The following is a 24245-nucleotide window of genomic DNA, read 5'->3' on the forward strand; positions in this document are numbered from 1 at the left end:
TTTTAGTGGTAAATAGCGAGAATTTCTATAATAAAGGTAGGATTTTTACTCCTTTAAAATTTAAGGCAGATATTATATAATTAAATTGCTAGGAAGAAAAGATGAGAGTTTACTTAAATAATTTGCTGCCCTGGCTGGTGTGGCTCAGTGGATTGAGCACCACCTGTGAAGCAAAGGGAGGCAGGTTCAACTCCCAGTCAGGGCACATGCCTGTGTTGCAGGCCAGGTCCTCAGCAGGAGGTGATCGAGGGGCAACCACATATTGATGTTTCTCTCCCTCTCTTTCTCCCTCCCTTCCCCTTTCTCTAAAAATAAATAAATAACATCTTTTTAAAAATAATGAATTTGGGGTTTTTTGAAGAAATTAGGAATGTCAGTGAGAAGCTGGGTCTGAGCATGTAAATTTTAATTCAAGTATATGGTAAAATCCTACTATTTATCTTTAATATGTAAAAAAAACTACCTTTAGCTATAGGTAGTTATACTAATTTAGCTTTGCCCCCGTATCAAGTAAACCATAAGTGACTTGATTTGAGATGGAAGTAGTTTAATGCTGGGTTAATTTTCTTATAACAGAAAGAAAGATAGCAAGAAGTCATGGAAAAGTTCTTGGATGAGTTCACATGACATTGCTAAAGGCCATAAAAGCCATCATTATCTGATACATACCAGTGTCCTTAGTTTTTCCAGATTAAGAGCCTTCTCATTTTCAGAAAGTGAGATTTAGGTAATTGCAAAGATTTAAAACAAAAACAAGTATGTTCTAAGACTGAGAAACACTCTAGACTGAAAAAACTCCTGTCCATATTCTCCAGTTGGTGGCAACCTGAGGACAAAACTAAAGAGTCTTCTCTAATTGTGCTGAGAACACTGGCTTCAAGCTTCCCCCTAAGCCCTAACACCCATCCAGTAATCAGTCCCAGGCATACCACGAACCTCCTTGAGCTACAACCTTTTCACTCGCAAAATGGGGATCCAAGCTGTCCTATCCTCTCCATGGGGATATGGTAAGAATCAAGTAAAATGTTTATAAATCTAAAATAAAACTATCAGAATTTATAATTTTAATATCATAGTTTAAAATATAAAAATTACATTATTACTGACCAAAGTGAGAGAAAGCAAAGTCCATATTAATAATCCAAAAAGGTTTAGGATAGCTGCTTTAAGAAATAAAACTGTGCTGGCTCAAGAGATAATGAAACATATGACTCAGAGACTTTAAGGATAGAGTCTACAGAAAGATTAATATCTTTAAACCTAAATCAAATGTTAAAGGAGAGCTGATGGAAACAAGAAAAGCCTTTTGAGGAGAAAAAGAAGCATTTAGGCCTGATCTAAGATCTAAGATCTAAGATTCCAGATCTAAGTCTCTGAAATCCCTGCTCTGTAGTTACGTTGGAAGAAAACAAAAGAACCAAATACCCCAAACAGATTTTTCTAAAGATAAAAGAAAAGCTTGAGATCTCTAAGTGAGGCAGCAAGGGGAACCATGCTTCTACACATGGAGAGTGACTATAGTCAGAGGAGTGTGCGAGTGTCCAGGGGCAGAGGCAGCGTCAGAGGGTGGGATGGTTTCCCTCTTGTCCCTGCTGGAGTCATTACTCCAATATTCCCCTTCTGAATTTCTCTCTTGTTGCTCCAACGCACTGCCCATCTAAAGGACAGGGAACAGGGAGAGCAGTGTTAAAGGATGAGGAGAGAAAGAGGGTAGCATTTCTCCTCTATTTCAACTAGTGCTTAATTTTTAAGCAGTTAAGGCTAGTGCCTGAGCACATAAATGGAAAACTAGAGTCCTTAAGGTAACAAAGGGTGGAGAGAGAGGGGACAGACAGAGGGCAAGACTCATATTATATCCAGCAATCCATGTGGAGATCGAAAACTTTGCAATGATGACAATCAGTGAAGATGTAGATTAACTAAAATAGCTGACAGTGACAACCCTTTCATCTTTGGCAATACCTGTATCGAGTCTGTTTAAATAAACTGCCATCTGCATAATATTAAAATACAACATTCTGAGATGATACCAAGAATGTTATTATTATTTCCTACTATAATTAGGTACTTTGACAAAAACTGAAAGATTTCAAGATACATTTTCAAGATAACCTACCTGCAACTGCATGACCACATAGTTGAAGCGGTCGTTCCTCCCACAGCCAATAAATCTACAAACGTGATCTTTCCCTGAAAAAAAAAAAACAGTGAAAAATGTTATATATAGTTTCTCTTCTAAAAAATTAATCATTTGTTTTCTGTATAGTATTTTATAATTGAATAGAAAGAACCTGTCTTAAGAAGCTTAAGAATAGAAAATCTATATTATTCAAATTTTCTATCCACCTCCCCCCAGAGCCTACATTGCTCCTTGTGTAGTCAAATAAATGTTTATTCAATGAATAAATAAGCAAATAAATGGGAATAAAATTAATGATAATTTACTTAGAAAGAAAAGAATTAAGAGGTTATTTCAGATCAAGCAACCCATTCATTATATATACTCATATGAAAGCACAGAAGAACAATAAATAAGAACTTTGTTAGGAATATAAGTCCTGAATTTTAATATGGTCCACCATTCACCATTGTAAGACTGCAGTGAGTTACTTAATCTGCCTGGGCCTCAATGACCTGAATTAGAATTAGCACAATGGTTTTCAACCTGAGTTTCACATGTGAAATCCAATGAGGTGCTGCCTAGGCCTAGAATGCCAAAGGAAACAGAAGCGAAACAGGCAGAAATGTAGGGTTGTGTCTCTGATTCAACAACAGCAAGCAAAGCTTTTAAAAGAGGATCAAGACTGATGGGTTCCAGAGCCAGAAGACAGCACCTGGCTGGAGCACAGTGAATAGAAGAAGGGAACCAAAAAGGGATGGCACAGAAGAAGCAAGCAGGCGCCAGGTCCTGAATGGTCTGGACTCCATTATAAGAAATCTGAGCCCTATGTATAGGTCAATGTTTTCCAACCCTGGCTGCTTATTCAAAATAATCAGGGAAACTTTTCAAAAATTCCTAAACTCTGCACTGACTCAGAATCTGTGGGGGAAGATACAGGATATGAGCTTCTCAAAAGTCCTCTAAATAATCCAAAAGCAGATGGGCCATGAATGAATTGTTTGAAAACTACTGCTAAGTAATGAGAAGCATCTAAAAAATTTTAAGATAAAGAAAAACATACTTGAAAACTTGCATTTTAGAACACAGCTATGGTGGCAATAAGGAGGACAGACTAGAAAGAGGTCATTTCAGGAGGCAGAAAGGTTACTCTGGGAATAATTACAATATCCCAAGGGACTGAATAGGGGTTTGAATCTTAAGTATTACAGTAGAGATAGAAAAACAGGATAAATTTGAGAGATATTAAGGATGTAGTTTTTGACTAGGAATTGGTACAATAAAAAGTTGTACCAAAATAAGTGAATATAGGAGGTTGCATAGAAGTTAATGGGTGTTAGAATGTGGAGTTTCAGGATAATCAGCTGAATTCAGTAGACATTATAATTTCAAGCCCGGTAGTGAGACCAAAAACTGAGCTCCAGAAATAACACTGGGGAACCATTAATTCATGGGAGGTACATGGACCTACAAACACAGATGGAAGATTACCAAGTTGAAAGAACACAGAATGAAAAGAAATCTAAGAGCAGAATTCTAGAAAATGAATCATTTAAAGTATGAGCAAAAATAAAACTGTCCATGAAAGAAACAGAGCAATAGCCTGAGACATAGGAAGAAATTATGAGAAAGAGGTAATGCAGAAACCAGAGGAGAAGAGGATTTGAAGGTGAAAGTGGCTTATACAAGAACTATAAAAGGGCTGAAAAATGTTCATTAACATAAAAAATTAGGAGGTCACTAGTGAGTGGAAGGGGCAGAAGCCAGTCTGTAATGGGTTAAAGAATAAATGGCATGTGAGACAATGAAGCAACCTTTGAAAAAGGCTGAGGAAGTCACAAACCAATAGCCAGAGAGCAAGATCTGGCAGATTGATGAGAAATATATTTTAATAAGAAAAATAAATTTTTGTCCGCTGAGATAAAATATAAATGAAATGCACTTATTTTAGTTAATAATTCCACATTTCTCTTTTGCATCTAAGTTATCACATTGTTCTCTCATTCTTTGTGCTTTGTTGAAATAGAAAGAATAGGTGCAACGGGAACAATGATTTACAATGTGTATAATACATGTTCAACATTTTACACGTTTGCAAAACTATAAATTAGAAAAGAATAAAAGGGTTAAATGATCAATTAGCAACTCACTGTTTTCCTCAGCTTCATGTAAACAACTTAAAAATATCTTCCTCTTATTATCCATTCTTCAAGATTCTACCTTCCTATCATGTAACATTTAAATGTAGTATCTCTATTACAAAGACATTTCAACCATCTATAAACAGAAGGCCATACTAGATTTAACTCCTCCTAGAATGCTCTTTTAAAAATATCTTTAAAGTTATACTAGAATACTATTTATCTCTTGATACTAAAACCACACTACTTTTAAAAAGAAAAACAGCATCAAATAAACTGTAACATTTCCTGGGTAACCAGAACACAAAGTCTACAGTAGCAAATTTTTGATGGACCACCAATACACCTTCATTGCTTTAGATAAGAGTTTAATGAATCCTTACCTCATACTTCATGGCATAATATACTACTGCTCTTCTATTTCAGATATATGCAATTAATTAAACTACTTAATAAAGTTAGTTCAATAAACATGTACAAATTTTGGGAAGCATGGAGAAACTACAATTTAATTGGAACAGCAATTTCACCACCACTTGGAGCAGTTGTTAAAATAATTTTTGTAATAACTAGTACAAACTTGGTATCACCCCATGTGTACAGGGACCATAGCTATCTATTCTGGTACCTACCACACTATCTGGCAAATAGTGAACTGTTCCATCTATTTGTGCACGAAAACAATTAATAGCAATAACAATAGCTAAGAAAGCATGCATAATAGGCAAGCGTACTGCGCCAGGCATTATATCAAGTGCTTTAATAAGCATTTAATAGTCACGACCTAATAATGTAAGTATTATTATTTTCCCTATTTTTCAGATGTAAAAATAGATGCTTAGTAAGGTTAAATACTTTGTCCTAGGCCTCACAGCTGGAAAATGATGGAGCTGTTTGATTATAGAATCTTTTTTCTTAGTATTATGACATAAACAATTGAAACAGATTTTTCAAGTGTGACAAAACACAGACAAGAAGATCTACTATGTGCCAAACACTAAAGCAGGCAGTAGAAATATAAGATAAATTAAGTAAGATCCACACGATCAAAGAATTGACAGATATGTAAACAAAAAATCATAATACAGTATGATGGGCTCTGTGTATTACGGATACACAGAGGATTGGAAAATTTTGTTTATGAGGCTTTTCATGGGAATTCAATCACTTGATTTTAAAATACAAGGTGAGAAGAGCATTTAAGAGCAGGACACCCACAATGTCTGAAGGACCCAAGTATATATGAAAGATGATTAAAGAGTTAATAGGCTAGAGGGATCAATAAGGTTTCAAAGGTGGCCACATAAAAAGTACCCTAAAGTCTTGTATGCCACATAATGGAGCCCACATTTGACTCATTATTAGATAATGGGCAGGGGTGGGGGATAGTTCAAAGGTTTTCAAGCACAACAGCTACATGATTTGGTCCGTGTTTTGGAAAGGTAACAGTATTCACCATTATACGGTGATTTGTGAAGGAGATGAAAGGGAGATAAATTAATTAGGAAGTTAATATAATACTCCAGGTAAAAGGCGAAGAAGGTGAGAATTTAAAAAAGAGGAAAGATTTCAAATTAAGCTTTTAAAGACAGAAGCAATAGATTATAGGAAAGAGAGAGGAAAGTGAAGGAAGACTTTTAGCTGAAGCTAAACTGACAAGGTAAACCACATGAATATATACCAAGACAAAAACTGTGGTAAATGAGAGAGGATTACAATTTCCACTTTGGGGATTTTTCACTGGTTTATCTACAGGACATGAAAGTTATGTTAGAAATGTAGGTGTTGAGTTTAACAGAGAGGTCCACTATAGAAGGTAACAGACCTATGTATTGTCTGAGATAAGGGCTCATTGCCCACAGAAGATGAGTAGTATAAGAAAACTGGATCAATCAATGCCAGAACACCAACATGTTGGGGGGAAATGGGAACCCGTGAAGGAGACTGAGAAGGGTGTGAGGAGCCCCAGGAGTTTTATACCTCACAACTTCTACATTTCCTGTAAAGAATTAAGCAAAATGATCTCTAAAAATGAGGGAAGCAGGGTAGGTTATACTTGAAAATAATGTTAACAAATTCAAAACAACTGCTATGGAGAAAAGGAAAGACAGAGAACCAGGTAAAAGTCCTGAGTAGAATCCAGATAACAACTATAGCAAGTTTTATGGTAAATTAGGCAGTCTACTAAGTCCTATCTGGTTGGTAAGCAAACAAAAAGCAAACACTCCTACATTATGCATTACTACATCTGATTGTGACCTAGTAGGAAAGGGCCAAAAATATTATAGAAACAATTCCAAGTCCTTGGGTAAGCCATCTGATAAACTTTCAGTCACTCTCAGTACAGGAGACACCTAATAATCTCAATGACACTCTAGAGGAGGGCTCTCTTATGTGGAAGTGATGTCAAACCCAACCCAACCCTTATGTCTACCTGATTAACTCCCATAGGTCCTCATACTTATATATAAAGGCACCAGAATATAACAGAAAAATGAACTTGATTTCAGCATCTTAAACCTACGCTGTCTGTGTTTTGCTTGTTTAACCCCTAGACTGTAAGTACTTCAAGGGCAGGGACTCTAGTACCCAGCTCTGCACAGGGGACATATTAAATGAACAGATGACTGAATTCAAGTTTTTGAAACAGCTTTATTGCAACATTATTAACATATAAAAAATTTACCCATTTAAATTATAAAATTCAGTGACTTTTTAGTACATCCACAAATTTCTGCAACCACAATCAATATTAGCATTTTCATCAGCACTACCCCACTCCACCAAAAAATCCATACACTTCAGTAGTCTCTTCCTGTCCCCCAACCCCACTCTCCCAGCCTTATGAGATCACTAATCTACATTCTATTTGCCTGTTCTGGACATTTCATACAAATGGAATCATTCAATTAAGTGCTCTTTTGTGACTGGCTTCTTTCACTTAGCATAATGTACTCAAAGCTCATCCATGTTGTAGCATGTCTCAGTGTTTCATTTCTTTTTCATTATTGATAATATTTCACTGTACAGATATACCACATTTTGTTTACCCATTGATCAGCTGACTGTCCCTTTGCATTGTTTATACTTTTGGCTATAACAAATAATTCTGCCATAAACATTCAAGTACGAGTTTTGTGTGGATGTCTGTTTTCATTTGTTGGCTATAAAACTGAAAGTAGCCCTGGCTGGTATAGCTCAGTGGATTGAGCGCAGGCCTGCAAACCAAATGATTGTGGTTCCATTCCCAGTCAGGGCACATGCCTGGGTTGCAGGCCAGTTCCCAGCAGGGGATGCATGAGAGGCAACCATATATTGATATTTCTTTCCTTCTCTCCTTCCCTTCCCTTCTAAAAATAAATAAATAAGATCTTTAAAAAAACTGAAAGTAGAATTGCTGGGTTATATGGTAACTTCATGTTTAATCTTAAGCAAACCACAGGAATTTCAGGAGTGTTTTTCAAAGGAGTTGTACAACTTATCTATTCCTACCAATAACATATATGAAGGTTCTGCTGTGGCCAGGTAGCTCAGCTGGTTAGAGCACCATCCCAATATGCCAAGGCTGTGGGTTCAATCTCCAGTCAGGGCACATACAAGAAGCAACCAATGTATGTGAAAAATAAGTGGAACAACAAATTGATGTTTCTCTTTGTCTTACTCTTTCTCCCTTCCTCCCTAAAATCAGTCAATCAAAACGAATGAGGGCTCTAATTTCTCTCCCTTCTCACCTTTTCTCACTTACTTACTTAATTTATTTAAAGATTTTATTTATTTATCTTTAGAGGAGAAGGGAAGGAGAGAGGGAGAGAAACATCAATGTATGGTTGCCTCTGTGCGTCCCCCACTGCAACCCAGGCATGCGCCCTCACCGAGAATCGAACTGCAATCCTTTGGTTTGCAGGCTGGAGCTCAATCCACTGAGCTACCCCAGCCAGGGCTATTTATTTATTTATACTGTACTTCCCATTACCATTTATCTCCCTGGCACCCCTCTACCCTGCAATCACCACACTGCTATCCATGTCCATGAGTCCTTTTTCCTTTTTGCTCAATCCCTCCGCCCCCTAACTGCCTCCCTAGCTGTCATCCTGCTCTCTGTCTGTCTCTATTTTGCTTGTTAGTTCAGTTTGTTCATTAGACTTCACATATGAGCAAAATCACAAGGTATTTGTCTTTCTCTGATTGGCTTATTTCACTTAGCACAAAGCTCTCCAGGTCTATCCATGCTGTTACAGAGGGTAAAATTTTCTTCTTTGCTACAACTAAGAAGTATTTCATTGTGTAAATGTGCAATAGTTGTTTTATCCACTCATCTGCTGCTGGATACTTGGGCTGCTTCCATATCTTGGCAATTGTAAATAATGCTGCAATGAACACAGGGGTGCTTATGTTCTTCTGAATTAGTGTTTTGGGTTTCTTAGGGTATATTCCCAGAAGTGGGACTGCTGGGTCAAAAGCAGATCCATTTTTAATTTTTTGAGGTATCATCTCCATAGTGTTTTTCACAGTGGCTGCACCAATCTATCTGCATGCCCACAAACAGTGCAAAAGGGTTCCCCTTTCTCCACATCTTTACCAGCACTTGTTTGTTAATTTACAAATGATAGCCATTCTGACTGGTGTGAGACGGTAACTCACTGTGGTTTTAATATGCATTTCTCTGATGATTAGTGACACTGAATATCTTTTCATATGTCTACTGGCCATCTCTATGTCCTCTTTGGAGAAGTGTCTTTGCCCATGTTTTAATTGGATTGCTTGGTTTTTTGCTGTTGAGTTTTGTAAGCTCTTTATAAATTTTGGATAGTAACCCCTTATGAAATGAATCGGCACATATGTTCTCCCATTCCAAGGGCTGTCTTTTGTGGATGGTTTTCTTTGCTATGAAAAAAGTTTTTAGTTTGATATAGTCCCATTTGCTTATTTTTTCTTTTGATTCCTTTGCCTGAGGAGATACATGAGGTAAAATATTGCTACAAGTAATGTCTTAGATTTTACTACCTATGTTTTCTTTTAGGATTTTTATGGTTTCAGATCTAACATTTAAGTCTTTAATCCACTTTGAATTTCTTCTTGTGTCATGGGAAGAGTTGGTTTCGTTTCATTCCTCTGCACATATCTTTCCCATTTCCCCAATACCATTTACTGAATAAACTACCTTCAGCCCATTATATGTGTTTCCCTCCTCTGTTGAATATTAATTGATTATAAAGGTGTGGGGTTTTTTCTGGACTCTCTATTCTGTTCTAGTCATCTGTGTGCATTTTTATGCCAGTGTTATGCTGTTCTGATTACAATAGCCTTGTAATATAGTTTGATATTAGGCAACATGATTCCTCCAGCTTTGTCCTTCCTCAGGATCACTGCTGTTCTGTGGGGCTTTTTACGGTTTCACATAAATTTTTGGTATATTTGTTCTAGTTCTTGAATTATATCATTGGAATCTTAATAGGGACTGCACTGAATCTATAGATTGCTTTGGATAGCATGGATATTTTAATGATGTTAATTCTTTCTATCCATGAACATGGTATGTGCTTCCAATTATTTGTATCTTCCTTAATTTTTCTTCAGTGTCTTATAATCTTCCAAGTGTAGGTCTTTTACATCCTTGGTTAGATTTATTCCTAGGTATTCTAATCTTTTGAAGCAATCATGAATGAGACTGTTTTCTTAATTTCCCCTTTCTGATAGTTCATTACAGGCATAAAATGCAACTGATTTCTGGATTTTAATTTTGTATCCTGCTACTTTGCTGAACTCATTTATCCATCTAGTAGTTTCTTGGAGTCTTTAAGGTTTTCTATGTGTAGTATCGATCAATCAATAAAAAATATGAGGATTCTAATTTCTCTCCACTCTCACCTACTCTTTTTTTTTTTAAAGATTTTATTTATTTATCTTTAGAGGGGAAGGGAAGGAGAGAGGGAGAGAAACATCAATGTATGGTTGCCTTTCGTGTGTCCCCTGCTGGGAACTAGCCTGCAGGGAACCTGCCTGCAACCCTGGCATGTGCCCTGACTGGGAATCGAACCACGCTTGTCTGGTTCGCAGGCCCGTGCTCAATCCACTGAGCTACACCAGTCAGGGCTTCACCTACTCTTAATATCTATTATCATATTGAACACCTTTTCAGGAGTTTATTGTCTACTTGTATATCATCTTTTAAGAACTGTCTATTTAAATCCTTTGCTGATTTTTCATTTGGATTATCTCTTTATATTGAGTTATAAGAGTTCTTTATATATTCTAGATAAAGTCCCATATCAGATGTATGATTTGTAAATATTTTCTCCTATTCCATGGACTGTCTAGTCACTTTTTTAAAGGTAATTTTTATAAGAGTTTGAGCCAAACTAATAACATGTGTGGGGGAGCAAGATCTCAAATGCTCCATAGAATAGCAGGTTTGTAGCTTATTACTTAATTTCTTGATAATCATCTTTGAAGCACAAAAGTTTTTAAATCTGATGAAATCCCTTTTACCTATTTTTTTATCTTATTGCTTGTGGTTTTGGTGTCACATCTAAGAAACCATTTCCCAATCCAAGATCATAAAGACACACACTGTGTATTCTTCTAAGAGTTTTATATATGTTTAAGTCTTTGATCCATTTTGAGTATATTTTTATGTCTGATATAAGGTAAAGGTCTAACTTCATTCTTTTACATGTATATAACTTGGAAAGACACAATCCTCCTATGTTTCTCCTTTACTCTCACACTACTACCATACTCACAACACTTCTGACACCAGATATGTGTGGGCTTTCCACACATCAAGCTATGTCTTTAGACACTAGCTGGGTGTCTATAACTCAATTTAATTCTGACACTACCTGGGTCTCCGTAAGTTAAGAGCTCAGTCCCACAAGACTACCTCTAGTTCAGATGCCAATCACAGATCTTCGGTTGTCACCTGTACTTCTGACCAACCACCTATAAATTATAGTTCACATAGGGTAAGGTATTTGGGAAGGAACACAAAAGGCTTCCGTGCTCTCTCAGAATGCACTACTCTCCCAGCACCTCCCAGTGTTCCCCAACTCAGAAGTACTCCAAACTCCATACTTCTGAAGATGATTTTTAATTTTATTTATTTTATTTTAATGGAAGCTTCATCTCATAGGCACGATTGACTGTTAACTTAATTTCCAATCCCTGTACACTTCTCAGGAGATAGTGGGTGGGGCTGAAAGTTCCAAACTTCTAATCATGACTCTGTCTAGTGATCTTCCACCAACCTGAAGCTATTGAGGAGCCCACCAACAGTTGCTTCATTAAAACAAAAAACACTAGAAATTTCAAGGAATTTAGGAGCTCTATGCCAGAACTGCATTTGTGTATTTTCTATTATTTTATAATCCCCAATCCAGTTGTCTTAGCACCATTTATTGAAAAGAATTCTTTCCCCAGTTAATTGACTTGGCACCCTTGTTAAAAATCAACTGACCATATGTAACAACTAATTTCTGGATTCTCAATTCTATTCCACCTATAATTCTATCCTTACGCCAATACCACCATGTCTTCATTACTGTCCCTTTATAGTAAGTTTTGAAACAGAAGGTACAAGATTCTAATCTTGTTGTTCTTTTTCAAACCTGTTTTGATTATTTAGGGCCCCTTGTAATTCCTTATTAATTTTATTTTTTTATTTCTAACCTGTAAATTATTTAGAATATGTTGTATCTATTTAGACTATGTATTTTTTTAGCATTTCCCAAAATTTCATTGTATTTTTTCCATTACCACTTAGTCCCTTTATGTCCCCCTGCCCCCTCCATATTAATTTTAAAATCAGCTTGAACCATTAAAGGCTAGCTGGGGTTTTGGTAGGGGATGTGTTCAATCTGTAGGTCAATTTCAGGATACTAACATCTCAAGAATACCATCTTCCAATCTACAAACATATCTTTCTATGTAATTAGGCCTTATTTTTTCAACTATGTTTTGTAATTTTCAGAAAATAAATTTTACATTGCTTTTGTTAAATTTATTCCTACATATTTTGTTTTTTGATGCTGTTATAAATGGAATTGTTGTTCATTTCATTTTGGGATTACTCATTGTCAATGTCTAGTAATGTAAGTGACTTTTGTGTATTTATCTTGTATCCTGCAATCTTCTTGAACTTGTTTATAAGTTCTAATAATTATTCAGAATTTTCTGTACATAAGATCATGTTATCTGCAACTAGAGATGGTTTTACTTCTTTCCAATTGGGATGCATTTTAATTCATTTTTTTGACTAGAAGTGGCAAGAGCAGAAATTCTTGTCATATTCCTTATCTTTGGTAGGAAAAGTAAGTCTTTCACCATATTGGCTGTGGGTCTATTTTAAATAGATGCCCATTATCAGGGTGAAGAAGTTTCTTTCTTTTTTTAGTTTGTTTAGTATTTTTATTATGAAAGGGTACTGGATTTTGTTAAATTGGTCTTGTCTACTGACATAGTCACAAGGTTTTTGTTGTTTGTTCTGTTGATAACAGGGTATTATACTAACTGATTTTCATATTTTGAGCCAACCTGGAATTCTAGCGATAAATCCCATTTAGTCATGGTGAATAATCCTTTTTCTCTGTTGAATTCTGTCTGCTAGTGTTCTGCTGAGGACTTTTGCATCTATACTCATAACAGACATTGGTTTGCAGTTTTCTAATGTCTTTGCCTGGTTTCGCTATCAGAGAAATATTAGCCTCGGAACAAATTAGGAAATATTCCTTCCTTTCCTTTTTTGGAGGAAGAGTTTGTTTTTAAAAAATCAATATTAATTCTCCTTTAAGTGTTTATTAGGTCCTGGCTAGAATGGCTTAGTGGATTGAGTGCTGGCCAGCAAACCAAAGAGCCGCCATTTTGATTCCCAACCAGGGCACAGGCCTGGGTTGTAGGCCAGGTCCCCAGCTGGGGGCTTGTGAGAACCAGCTAATTGATGCTTCTCTCACACATCAGTGTTTCCCTCTCTCTCTCCTTTCCCCTCTCTCTAAAAATAAATAAATAAAACCTTTAAAAATAGTTTGTTAGAATTCATGAGTGAAGCCATCTGGGCCTGGGCTTTCCACAGTGGGTGTTTTTTTTTTTATAATAAATTTTATTTAGTTACTTTTCAAGTACATTTTTTATCTATTTCTCGTTTTTTATTATTATTATACATTTCATCTCTTTATCTGTTATATGTCTATTCAGATTTTATATTTCCTCATAGGTCAGTTTCCATAGTTTATGTCTTTCTAGGAGTTTACCCATTTCGTATAAGTTATTTAATCTGTCACCATGTAGTCCATAATATCTCCGTAGTAAAATATTTTATTTATGTAAGATCAGTAGAAATGCCCCCTTTAATTCCTTTAGCCCCAGAATTTGTTTGGTTCTTTTTTATCATTTCAATCTCTTTGGTGAAGTATTCCTTTTATTCATTAATTTTTCTCCCCTGAACTCACTGAACTGCCTTTCTGAGTTCTCTTACAACTCACTGAGTTTCTTCATGACTAAAATCTTGAATTCTCTATCACTTAAATCACAATCTTCCATGACTCTGGTTACTGGAAACATGTCATTTTCTGTGTTACCATGTTACTTTGGTTGTTTCATGGTACTTGATGGATTGTTCCTCCACCTGTGCACTGGAGGTAATAAACTCTTTTCTTGTTTAGATAGTATTTTCATCTTAACAATTCAGGAGGTTGATAAAGGTCTTTCTTTTGTTTTCCAGTAGGTGGTGCTACAGCTCACATTTTTGTTTTACCTACACTACTTGTGCCTCCTCTGTGGCAGGAAGAGGGGTTTCTCTTCAGTGGTGGAAATTGGTACTTGGGTGATGGGAGTGGTAGGTGTCTCCCTTATCTGAGTCCTCTCAGTCTTGGGGCACCATCACTCTGGCTGGGGAGAAGGGGAGGAGCTGGGTTTGTGAGTCCTCAGCTCTCACCTTGTTCCTTACAGCTGCCAGCATCACTGTATTATAGCTACTACCGGGTTCTGACTCAGTATGAGGGATTAAGGAGCAGGATTCTAGGGCACAGAATAAGGTAAGAGGCCCCTTCTGCCCCCTTACCCTTCACTCCGCTACACGTTCAAATACACCCACCTTCAGGTGTAGCAATTGGTAAATTTCTCGGGCATGTTTGTGAGCTAAACACAGGAATCTTCATTGGATTGCAGATGTCTGACTTATAAATTTAAGATGAGATAAAGAGAGAATCTTTTCAGTCCACCAGGATGTTGATGATCTCAGTCCTGATTTTAGTAATTTGAGTCTTCTTTTTTTCTTGGTCCATCTAACTAAAGGTTTGTCCATTTAAATTTTTTTAAGAACTAATTTTTGTTTCTGTCTTCCTCATTGTTTTTCTATTTTTTTATTTCATTAATTTCCTGCAATCTTTATTATTTTCTTCCTCTGCCTGCTTATGTTTAATTTGCTCTTCTCTTTCTAGTGTCATAAATGTAACAGATTATTTATTGGTGATCTTTCTGGCTTATTAATCTAAGCACTTACTGATATAAATTTCCTTCAAAGCACTGCTTAAGCTATGCCCCTAACTTTTGAATCTGCAGAAAATCACTTTGGAATCTCAAAGGTAGGGTCGTTAATGACATACACCATACAAGACAACCTAGTGTTTTTCTTTGAAGGAGTCACAAGCCCAAAAGAAAGAGGAAAAAGCACTGACTTAGTGTTAAATCTCAACTTTGCCACTTAATAATTGTGGGACCTTGAGCAAGTTTCAGTTTAGTTAGAAGAGCTATTAAGAAAAATTAAAACACATAATACATTTACAAAGTATTTACTCAACCTACTATCCAATATTCATTCTCCCTTACTAACAGCACCCAAATTTCTCTTGAGGAATGATCTTCCTCAGGTATGTATCTACTGTCTCAATTGACTTGACCCCCTACCAAGCCCAAGGTTGGGCATGAACTGCTCTAAGCCAATCAGAGTAATCTAGAAATTTCTCTTTTGCCATACAGATCAGTTTGATAAGGGGAAGAAAACAAAATATTCAAGACCTAAGACAATCAATGTATGACATTACTCTGACAAGTATAATACTTCAGGAATGTTCAAATCAGAACAAAACTCAATACTTTCATATGATAATTATGAGATTTAAAAAAATAAAAGAAAGACCCTGGCTGGTGTAGCTCAGTGGATCGATTGCAGGCCTGAGAACCAAACAACCGCAGTTTGATTCCCAGTGAGGGTACATGATTGGGTTGCAGGCCAGTTCCCAGCAGGGGATGCACAAGAGGCAACCATATATTGATATTTCTCTCCCTCCTTTCCCCTCTAAAGATAAATAAAATCTCTATAAATAGATGATAGATAGATAGATAGATAGATAGATAGATAGATAGATAGATAGATGTAGCTCCCTTCTAGTTGCTACCAGCAACCACCTTTCAACCATGAATAAAACCAGCATGAGGATAAAGTCTACAATATGAAAGAGGTAATTACAGAAAAAAAAATCACATGGGCAGCAACATTTAAAAGAATGAAAACTGGACCCTATCTAACACCATATACAAAAATCAACTCAAAATGGATTAAAGACTTGAACAGAGACCTGAAACCATTAAACTCAAAAGAAAACATACAGGGTAAGCAACTTGACATAGGTCTTGGAGATAACATTTTGTATTTGACAAAAGCAAAAATAAACAGGTGGGACTCCATTAAATTAGAAAGCTCCTATACATCAAAGGAAACCAACATAATGAAAGGCAACTTACTGAATGAAAGGAAATTTTGTAAATCATGTATCTGATAAAAGGTTAATATCCAAAAATATAAAGAACTTACACAACTCAATAGCAAAACAAAAGAAAAAAGTGCTAAACAAAGGACCTGAATAGTTACAGGGGGAAAAATCTCCCAAAAGTAGATTTATAAAAAACTAAGCATTTATTCTTTTTTTTTTTGTAAATTATCTTTTTTTTTCTTTTCCAGTTTTCTTTTTTTTTATTTTTTATTGATTATGCCATTACATTTGCTCTATTCCCCCCTCCTTTCCCCTCCACCCTGCATACCCCTCCCCCACCATTTCCCCCTTTAGTTCATGAACATGTGTCTCAGATTCTTTAGATTCTGTATTTCCCCTACTATTCTTACCCTCCCCCCTATCTATTTTCTATCTACTGTCTATACTACTTATTTTCTGTACCTTCTCCCCCCTTCCCCTCCTCCCACTCCCCTGTTGCTAACCCTCCATGAGATCTTCATTTCTATGGTTCTGCTCCTGATCTAGCTATCCTCTTAGTTTGCTTTTGTTTTAGGTGTGGTTCTTAATAACTGTGAGTTTGCTGTCCTTTCACTGTTCATCTTTTTTATCTTCTTTTTCTTAGCTAAGTCCCTTTAACATTTCATATAGTAAGGGCTTGGTGATGATGAACTCCTTGAATTTGGTCTTATCTGAGAAGCACTTTATCTGTCCTTCCATTCTAAATGAAAGTTTTGCTGGGTAGAGCAATCTTGGTTGTAGATCTTTGGATTTCATGACTTGGAATACCTCTGCCCAGCCCCTTCTTGCCTGTAAGGTCTCTTTTGAGAAATCAGCTGACAGTCTGATGGGAACTCCTTTGTAGGTGACTGTCCCCTTAGCTCTTGCTGCTTCTAGGATTCTCTCCTTCATTTTAATCTTGGCTAATGTAATTATGATGTGCCTTGGTGTGTTCCTTCTTGGGTCCAACTTCTTTGGGACTCTCTGAGCTTCCTGGATTTCTCGGAAGTCTATTTCCTTTGCCATCTTGGGGAAATTCTCCTTTATTATTTGTTCAAATAATTTTTCAACTGGTGGCTGTGCCTTTCCCCCTTCTGGTACCCCTATAATTCGGATGTTGGAACGTTTAAAGATGTCCTGGAGGTTCCTAAGCTTCTCCTCATTTTTCTGAATTCTTATTTCTTCATTCCTTTCTGTTTGATCATTTTTTTCTTCCGTCTGGTCCTCTCCCTTGATTTGAATCCCAATTTTCTTTCCATTACTATTGGTATCTTTTGTATCAGCATTCATTTCAATTAATTTAGCTTCCATATGTTTCTCTAATTTGTGACTAAAATCAACCAGTTCTGTAAGGATCTTTATAACCAGTGTTTTGAACTGTGCATCTGAAAGACTGGCTATTTCTTCATCACTTAGGTCTATCGGTTCTGGGGCTCTGAGTTGTCCTAGAGCCATTTTTGGTCTATTCGTGCTGTTAAGTGAGCGGAGCGAAGCCTTAGTTGTTTACCAGGACAGGGCGACCCAGGTCGCTGGTTTGTGACGCTGTGTGTGGGGGCGGGGTCAGAGAGGGAGCAATGGCGTTCCTCTCCGCTAGCCCAGCCCATCCAGTCACTCAAACGCCTCGGGCTTGCTTATCCGATCCTAATTTTGCGAGCCTGCTGCACCGCGCGGGTTTCCCTTCTCACTGGTTTCTCCGCACGTAAATGCGCGCGACCGACGCGCCTCTTCCCTGTGTGCTCCGGCAGCCAGCTCACTGGCGATCAGCGCCCTCGATTGCCTGCGTGCGCCGCGCACTGCCCCGGGAATTTTTTCTTGCTAACCTGCTCCGCTGCTGGCCTCGCTCCTCGTACCGGTCCAGCCAAGTATCTAGTTGTCCTTTGGACTCCGTATTGTCGATTTTCCGTGTGGCTTGGTTGTGACTGCTGTTAAAAATAGTTGTTCTTAGATTTGGTTGTGCACAGAGGTGAGGTGGAACCTCACCTACTTCTCCATCTTGGCGGAAGTCCCTAAGCATTTATTCTTACGTTTAAACTTTGGTCACCTTCAAAGTACTCTCCATTTGATGCAAAACACCTATCAAGATGTTTTTTTCCACTGCTTAAAATAGTTTTTGAACTCAATGATTTTGATGCTTTTTAGTGTTTCCACCATTTTTGGTTTCACATATTCCACACAGGCAAAATGTTTCTCTGAAAACTTTTTTTAACCAGGAAACAGAAAAGAGTCCCTCAGGCAAGATCAGATGAATATGGAGGGTGGGGGCACAGGGACCATGTTGTTTTTGGTCAAAAATTACTGAACACTCAGCACCATATGAGCAGGTACACTTGTAAATCACCCATTATTAAATGGGCAAGCACATTTAAAGAGTCTTCCAAAAAAATTCACTGAAGCCTGACACAGCCTCTCACACCACCACCAGACAGTAACTGATACAGATGGGTTCCTAGAACACTCACCTAGTAGGGTAAGCCTGTACTACAATGGGCCCAGGCCCACCCTCCGGAAGATACCAGTACTACTGGGGTTTTTTTGGGATCCTCTCATATTTTTCTAAAGAATATTTCAAATGGTCAATAGGTACAATGATAAGGTGCTCAGCACCACTACTCATCAGGGAAATGCAAATCAAAACCACAGTGAGTTTATCAACTTACACCTGTTAAAACAGCTAACATAAAAAAGATAAGAAATAACAAGTATTAGAAGGATATGGAGAAAAAGAAACCCTTGTGCACTATTGGTGGGAAAATAAATTGGTGCAGCTACTGCAGAAAACAGTATTGAGGTTCCTTTAAAAATAAAATAGAATTAACAGATGATCCAGCAATTCCCCTTTGGAGTGTATATAAGGGGAGACCAAAAAAAAAAAAAGACAGAATTATCTTCTGGAGGGTGGGCCCCCTGTAGTACAGGCTTCCCCCACTAAGTGAGTGTTCTAGGAACCCATCTGTGTCAGTGTACCAGCTGCTGTTGTTGTGAGCGTATGGCTTCAGTGACTTATTTTGGAAGACTCTTTCAACTTGTTTGCCCATTTCACATGGGTGATTTATGAGCACACCTGCCCCCACCATGCTGAGTGTTCAGCAGTTTTTAACCAAAAACAGCATGACAACCCCCCACCCCTCCCCTCCCCTATTCACCCAATCTTGCACCAAACAACTTTTTTTTCATTGTTGTTTCCCTGGATGAAAAAGTCCTCAAAGGGAAATGTTTGCCAATGTGTAAGAGGTAAAACAAAAAACAGAAGCAGAACTAAAAGGCATCGAAATTGATGAGTTCAAAAACTGTTTTGAGCATGGGAAAAAGTCTCAATAGGTGTATTGCATCAAATGGGGAGTACTATGAAGGTAACTGAAGTTTAAACATGTACAAATAAATACACAATTTTATATAAATATGGTCCATTTTGGGGGTACCTCCTCAAATAGACCTGAAGGAAACAAAATTACTATCTCAAAAAGACCTGCACCTCACATTCAATGAAGCATTATTTACAACAGCCAAGACAAGGAAGCAACCTAAGTATCCATTGATGGATGAATAGATAAAGAAAAATGTGATATATACAATATTATGCAGCCAGAAAAAATAACGCACTCCCATTTGTGACATCATGGATGGATCCTGAAGGTATTATGCTAAAATAAGACAGATATGACAAATATTGTATGATCTCACTTATACATAGAATCTAAAAACACCAAGCTCCTGAAAACATGATTGGTGGTTGCCAAAAGTGGGGGGTGAGGAGTGGGGGACATAGGTGAAGGTGGTCACAAGGTACAAACTTCCAGTTGTAAAATACGTATAAGTCCTGGGGATGTAATGTATATTATGGTGGCTACAGTTAACAATACTATATTATATATTTGAAAGTTGCTAAGAGAGTAGATCTTAAAAGTTCTCATAAGAGAAAAAACTGTAACTATGTGAGATGATGGATATTAACTAAATTTATAGTAATCACTTTGTAATATATCAAATCATTATATTGTACACCTTAAACAATTATAAAGTATATGTCAATTATATCTCAATAAAACTGAGAAAAAAAGAGAACCCAAATCAAAATACACCTAAAACCTAATCTACCTCTTGATCTTTCAGTTTGGTGTGGAGGAAACTGCATGTGCTAAGAAGACTACTCGAGTTAAATTAACAGTTTTTTTTCACTTGTTAGCTTGTTACTTAAGCTCTACGAGTAACAAGGAGTAACTATAGCACTTAACTGAAAGGGTTACTATACATAAGAAATCAGCCAGAGTATGTCTAATACTTAATATACTGTCTAGAATATAGGAAGTGTTCAATATATGCTATTATTATCATTAAAGATCAGTGGTAATGACTCTACTAATAGAAGACTCACTTAAAAACAAACAACCCTTTTAGGCTCAGTTTCCTCCATTATAAAATTATGTAAAAGTTATGGTAACTTTTACCATAATTAAATAATATGTTTAAAACCACACTTAAATCAGTATCTGGCACAGAAATAGTGATAAATGGTTGCTAACATCATCATTATATGATAGATACAAACTGCTTCCCAAAATGGTTGTACTAATTTATACTTCTACTATTAGGACACAAGGGAGTTCTCATTCCTCTATGCATTTCTCAACACTTAATACTATCAGACTTTTTTTCTCCAATCTGATGTGTATGAATTGGTGTTTTGCTATAATTTGCATTTCTCTCATTACCAGTGATGATGATCTTTTTATCAGTTGATTATCTAGGTTTCCTTTTTTGTGTGAATTACTAGCTCTTATCCTTTGCCTACCCCTTCTTTGTCCACTCCTGTGACTGACTACCTTGACCTAGGAGATCACTATCTCATAGAGTGTTTCACTGGAATTTTTTGCCTTTGTGTTCTCCAAATATTTTAAGGCCCTCACTAGTTCCCCACCACTATATTCTTCCTCTCCATAATACTGGTGCCACTTAATTGTCACCTACAGACTGAAGCCCACCTCCCTCTCTCCCTTATGTTCAGCAGGCAACATTTATGGAGCTCTACCCAGAACAATATCCTGGATGCCATCGTGCATTCACCCTTGCGGTGAGTTTTGTCCTGACCTCATTCCTTGGTTCTGAACTGAACTTCTGCTTACTCTTCTGTTCCCTTATCAATGATCTATGGGTCTTTGTATACATTTCTCTTTTTTACACATTGTAAACATTTTTTTCTTATAACATATGTGCATTTTCATTATTCATTCTCTCTGTCACTCTGGCTTGACTGTGAGTCCCCAAGCACAAAGACCATGATGTGGCTTTGTTTATATCCTTAGCACCTAGCATAGTAGTTCAAATTTCCCTAATGCCTGAGAAAAGGAAGGAAGGAAAATGAAAATGACTGATAAACTCTCTAGTACCCTGGACTTTCCAAAACTAAGGCCACTTGCCCTTTCTTTCTCCATTCTACTACCCCTCTTCCACTCTCACAGGGCAACCTCAAAATGTTAAGTGCCAGCTTGCCTTGTATACTTCACCTGTATCTTATAAACAACATACTGGACTGCCCCGACTGCTCCAACGGACTACTCCCTGCTGTCTACTGATGCAGCTCACCTAGCATTCATTTGCATCCCCCAGACTCCATCCATTCGGTCAAATCTGACTGTACTCCATTGGAGTAGGCCAGTGTGACCCACGATGTCACCATGCACTCACTATTCACAAGGTAATCCTCCTAAAATACTGTTTTTATCATATCATTTGCCTACACAAGAAACCATAAACAATAATGCCTGGAGAAGTAAGATTAAAAGGGTGAGCCCAGAATTCAAGATTCATTCTATACTACTTACCAAACTTCATTTCCTTCAGTCCTTCAGTATAAATTATACACTCTGATAAGGTATGTTTTTAATTCTCTGTCTCAAATATTCTACTTCGGTTTTTTTGTTTTGTTTTGTTTTGTTTTGCTTGCATTATTTCCTTCAATCTCATCTCAAATCAAAAACAATTCTTAAAACTATAAATATCCCTGTAAGAGCTGGTATCAACCAATGAATACTCAGTATTAGATTTTCAGATACTTGCAAATTGGTCACCTAGCAAGGCCCTGGAGGGGAAAAAGAAACAAGGCAATTAACCTAAGAGTTCCCTGGAGACAAATAAGAACATAATAGAGTCCGGTAACACACAGAGAACTAAAGAAAGAAGTCAGCAAGGTAGCACTGATCACTAGGAGTTGTATGTAGGTTGTTGACTGTAAGAAAATATAGGATGGGAATATATCAACAAAGCAATTTTAACTTTCTGCTTATTATCTTACATTTAAGAAATCTGCTAAAAGATTTAAAAAAAAAACAACAACTCCTGAATGTACAAACCAGATCTTTACCAACCACTCAAAATACCACCACTTAGGGCTCTTTTCTTAATCCTGTAGGTCTTAATCACTCTAACCCAATACAGATTGCCTGTGGTCTGTCATCAAACTCTGTGCAAAAAAGAAGTTACCGCTGATCACCCAAAAAAGACAATAAAAAGTAGACTTAATTTAGGTAGATAATATCTATGGCTATTATAGCAAGGTGGTATACCTTACTAGTTAAACAGAGATTTTACCTGTGATAAAAAAAAAAGGACTTCTATTAACCTAAGACAGGTAGTGATAAATCCTTCTCTAACTGTCCAAGTCTTTTTTTAAAGGAATAGCTATGCTGTATTCTGAACTAAATTCATATAACCCAATGAATCCTTTTGTTCTTAAATTTTCAGATGATCTTCTACTTCTCTTGCTTTCAAATCAAGAGCTTAAAATTATGGCAGGTGGTAGTACAGTAGTCTACCTCCCAGCATTAAATATTAATAAGAGTAACAATGTCGTGCACAAGTAATTTTTCGTGACTTGCTGCTAGAGGAAAGTAAAACAATCGTAAAGGGGCATCAATCATTTTCTGTTTTCAATTATAAAGCCATTTAATAATAAAGTGAAAAGCTGAGCTGAAAGAGTCCCAAATCTATTCACAGGAATGCTCTAGAATTCAAAGATCAAATTCCAGGTCATTTACAAAGTAGCAAACACTAAGATTCTACAGAGATGGACTACTATCCTAATAAGGACACCACAAAACCAGTGGTAGTTTCCTTATCCATCTGCCATTGACTCCTTGTATTTACCTACTCCTCACCAAAAACAAATAAACAAATAAACCACACCACTTGAATAATAACAACTCATGAAATATCAACACACCATGGGTGACAGAAAAGCATAATAAAGCTAGGCCCTGTTTTCAAAGAATTTACAATTTTGTTGAAAGAAATTAACATATTATAAGACTATTAAAGATAATATAAGATCAAATGATAGCTCATAAGAACAAAGAATAGCATCATGGAGAACTCAATAGATTAGTTGGATTAAAAGCATCATTGAGTTTGGAGCCTGACTGAGTTAACAGTGATACAAAAAGAAGGGATGTCCTCTACATAAAGCACCCAAGAAAAATAATTCCACCAAGGAATCTAATATATAAAGGGTCCTTCCAGCTTTCATGAGAACGCCCACCTAACAGTCCTTTAGGTTCTGTGTAGCTCACCAGGAGTCAAAGGCAGATGCAAGTTTCTAAACTCTTCATTCTAGATAACCATCAAAGGAAATTCCAGCATTTAATTTTTGTTTTCTTCTAATACCTTTATATTTCAAACATAAATGTCTGGTACATTTTCAGTTTATTTTTATATAATGTATGTGGTTTAAGTCAAGATGTATTATTTTTCTATGTGGTTGTCTAATGTTACAAAACTACTTCTTAGTAAGACTTTTATCACTAAGAAACTTTACAAAATATTATTGGCCATATTGGTGTGGTTCTATTTCTGGAATCCCTATTTTATATCATCAATCTTATATCTATCTCTTTATTAATACATACAACAATCTTGATTATGGTAGCTTTGTACTGATTTTTCAAATCACATAGTTTGATTTTTCCAACACTTTTATTTTTCAAAATCATTCTGGCTATTCTAGATTGTTGGCCTTTCTATAGAAATTTTAGAATCAGTTTATCAGTAACTACAAACAGTACTGTTGGGATATTTTTTGATATCTTAAATCTGTAGTTCAATTTGGGAAGAATGAACATTTTACTATAGTGAATCTTTCAATTCATGAATATGACATGTCTCCATATAGACCTTCTTTGACTATTATTAGTAAGGGCTTTACAGTTTTTAGCCTATAGATACATATTTTATTAACTTTAAACCTAAATATTACATTTTGGAGGCACAATT

At 36.6% G+C, this 24245-nt stretch overlaps 1 protein-coding gene across 3 annotated transcripts in view; it reads right to left on the bottom strand.

Annotated features, from left to right (window-relative positions):
- TTBK2 (tau tubulin kinase 2) overlaps positions 1 to 24245 on the bottom strand; it is a 140129-nt gene that overhangs the window by 75584 nt on the left and 40300 nt on the right. For all 3 annotated transcript variants that reach the window (XM_053665863.1, XM_037161671.2, XM_037161672.2), the window contains one exon: positions 2117 to 2190. In XM_053665863.1, coding sequence (XP_053521838.1) covers positions 2117 to 2190 — 74 coding nt within the window. The remainder of the gene's footprint in view (positions 1 to 2116; positions 2191 to 24245) is intronic.

Source organism: Artibeus jamaicensis, unplaced genomic scaffold, assembly GCF_021234435.1.
Source record: "Artibeus jamaicensis isolate MK-2021 breed Jamaican fruit bat unplaced genomic scaffold, CSHL_Jam_final contig_1132, whole genome shotgun sequence".
Lineage (NCBI taxonomy): Eukaryota > Metazoa > Chordata > Mammalia > Chiroptera > Phyllostomidae > Artibeus > Artibeus jamaicensis.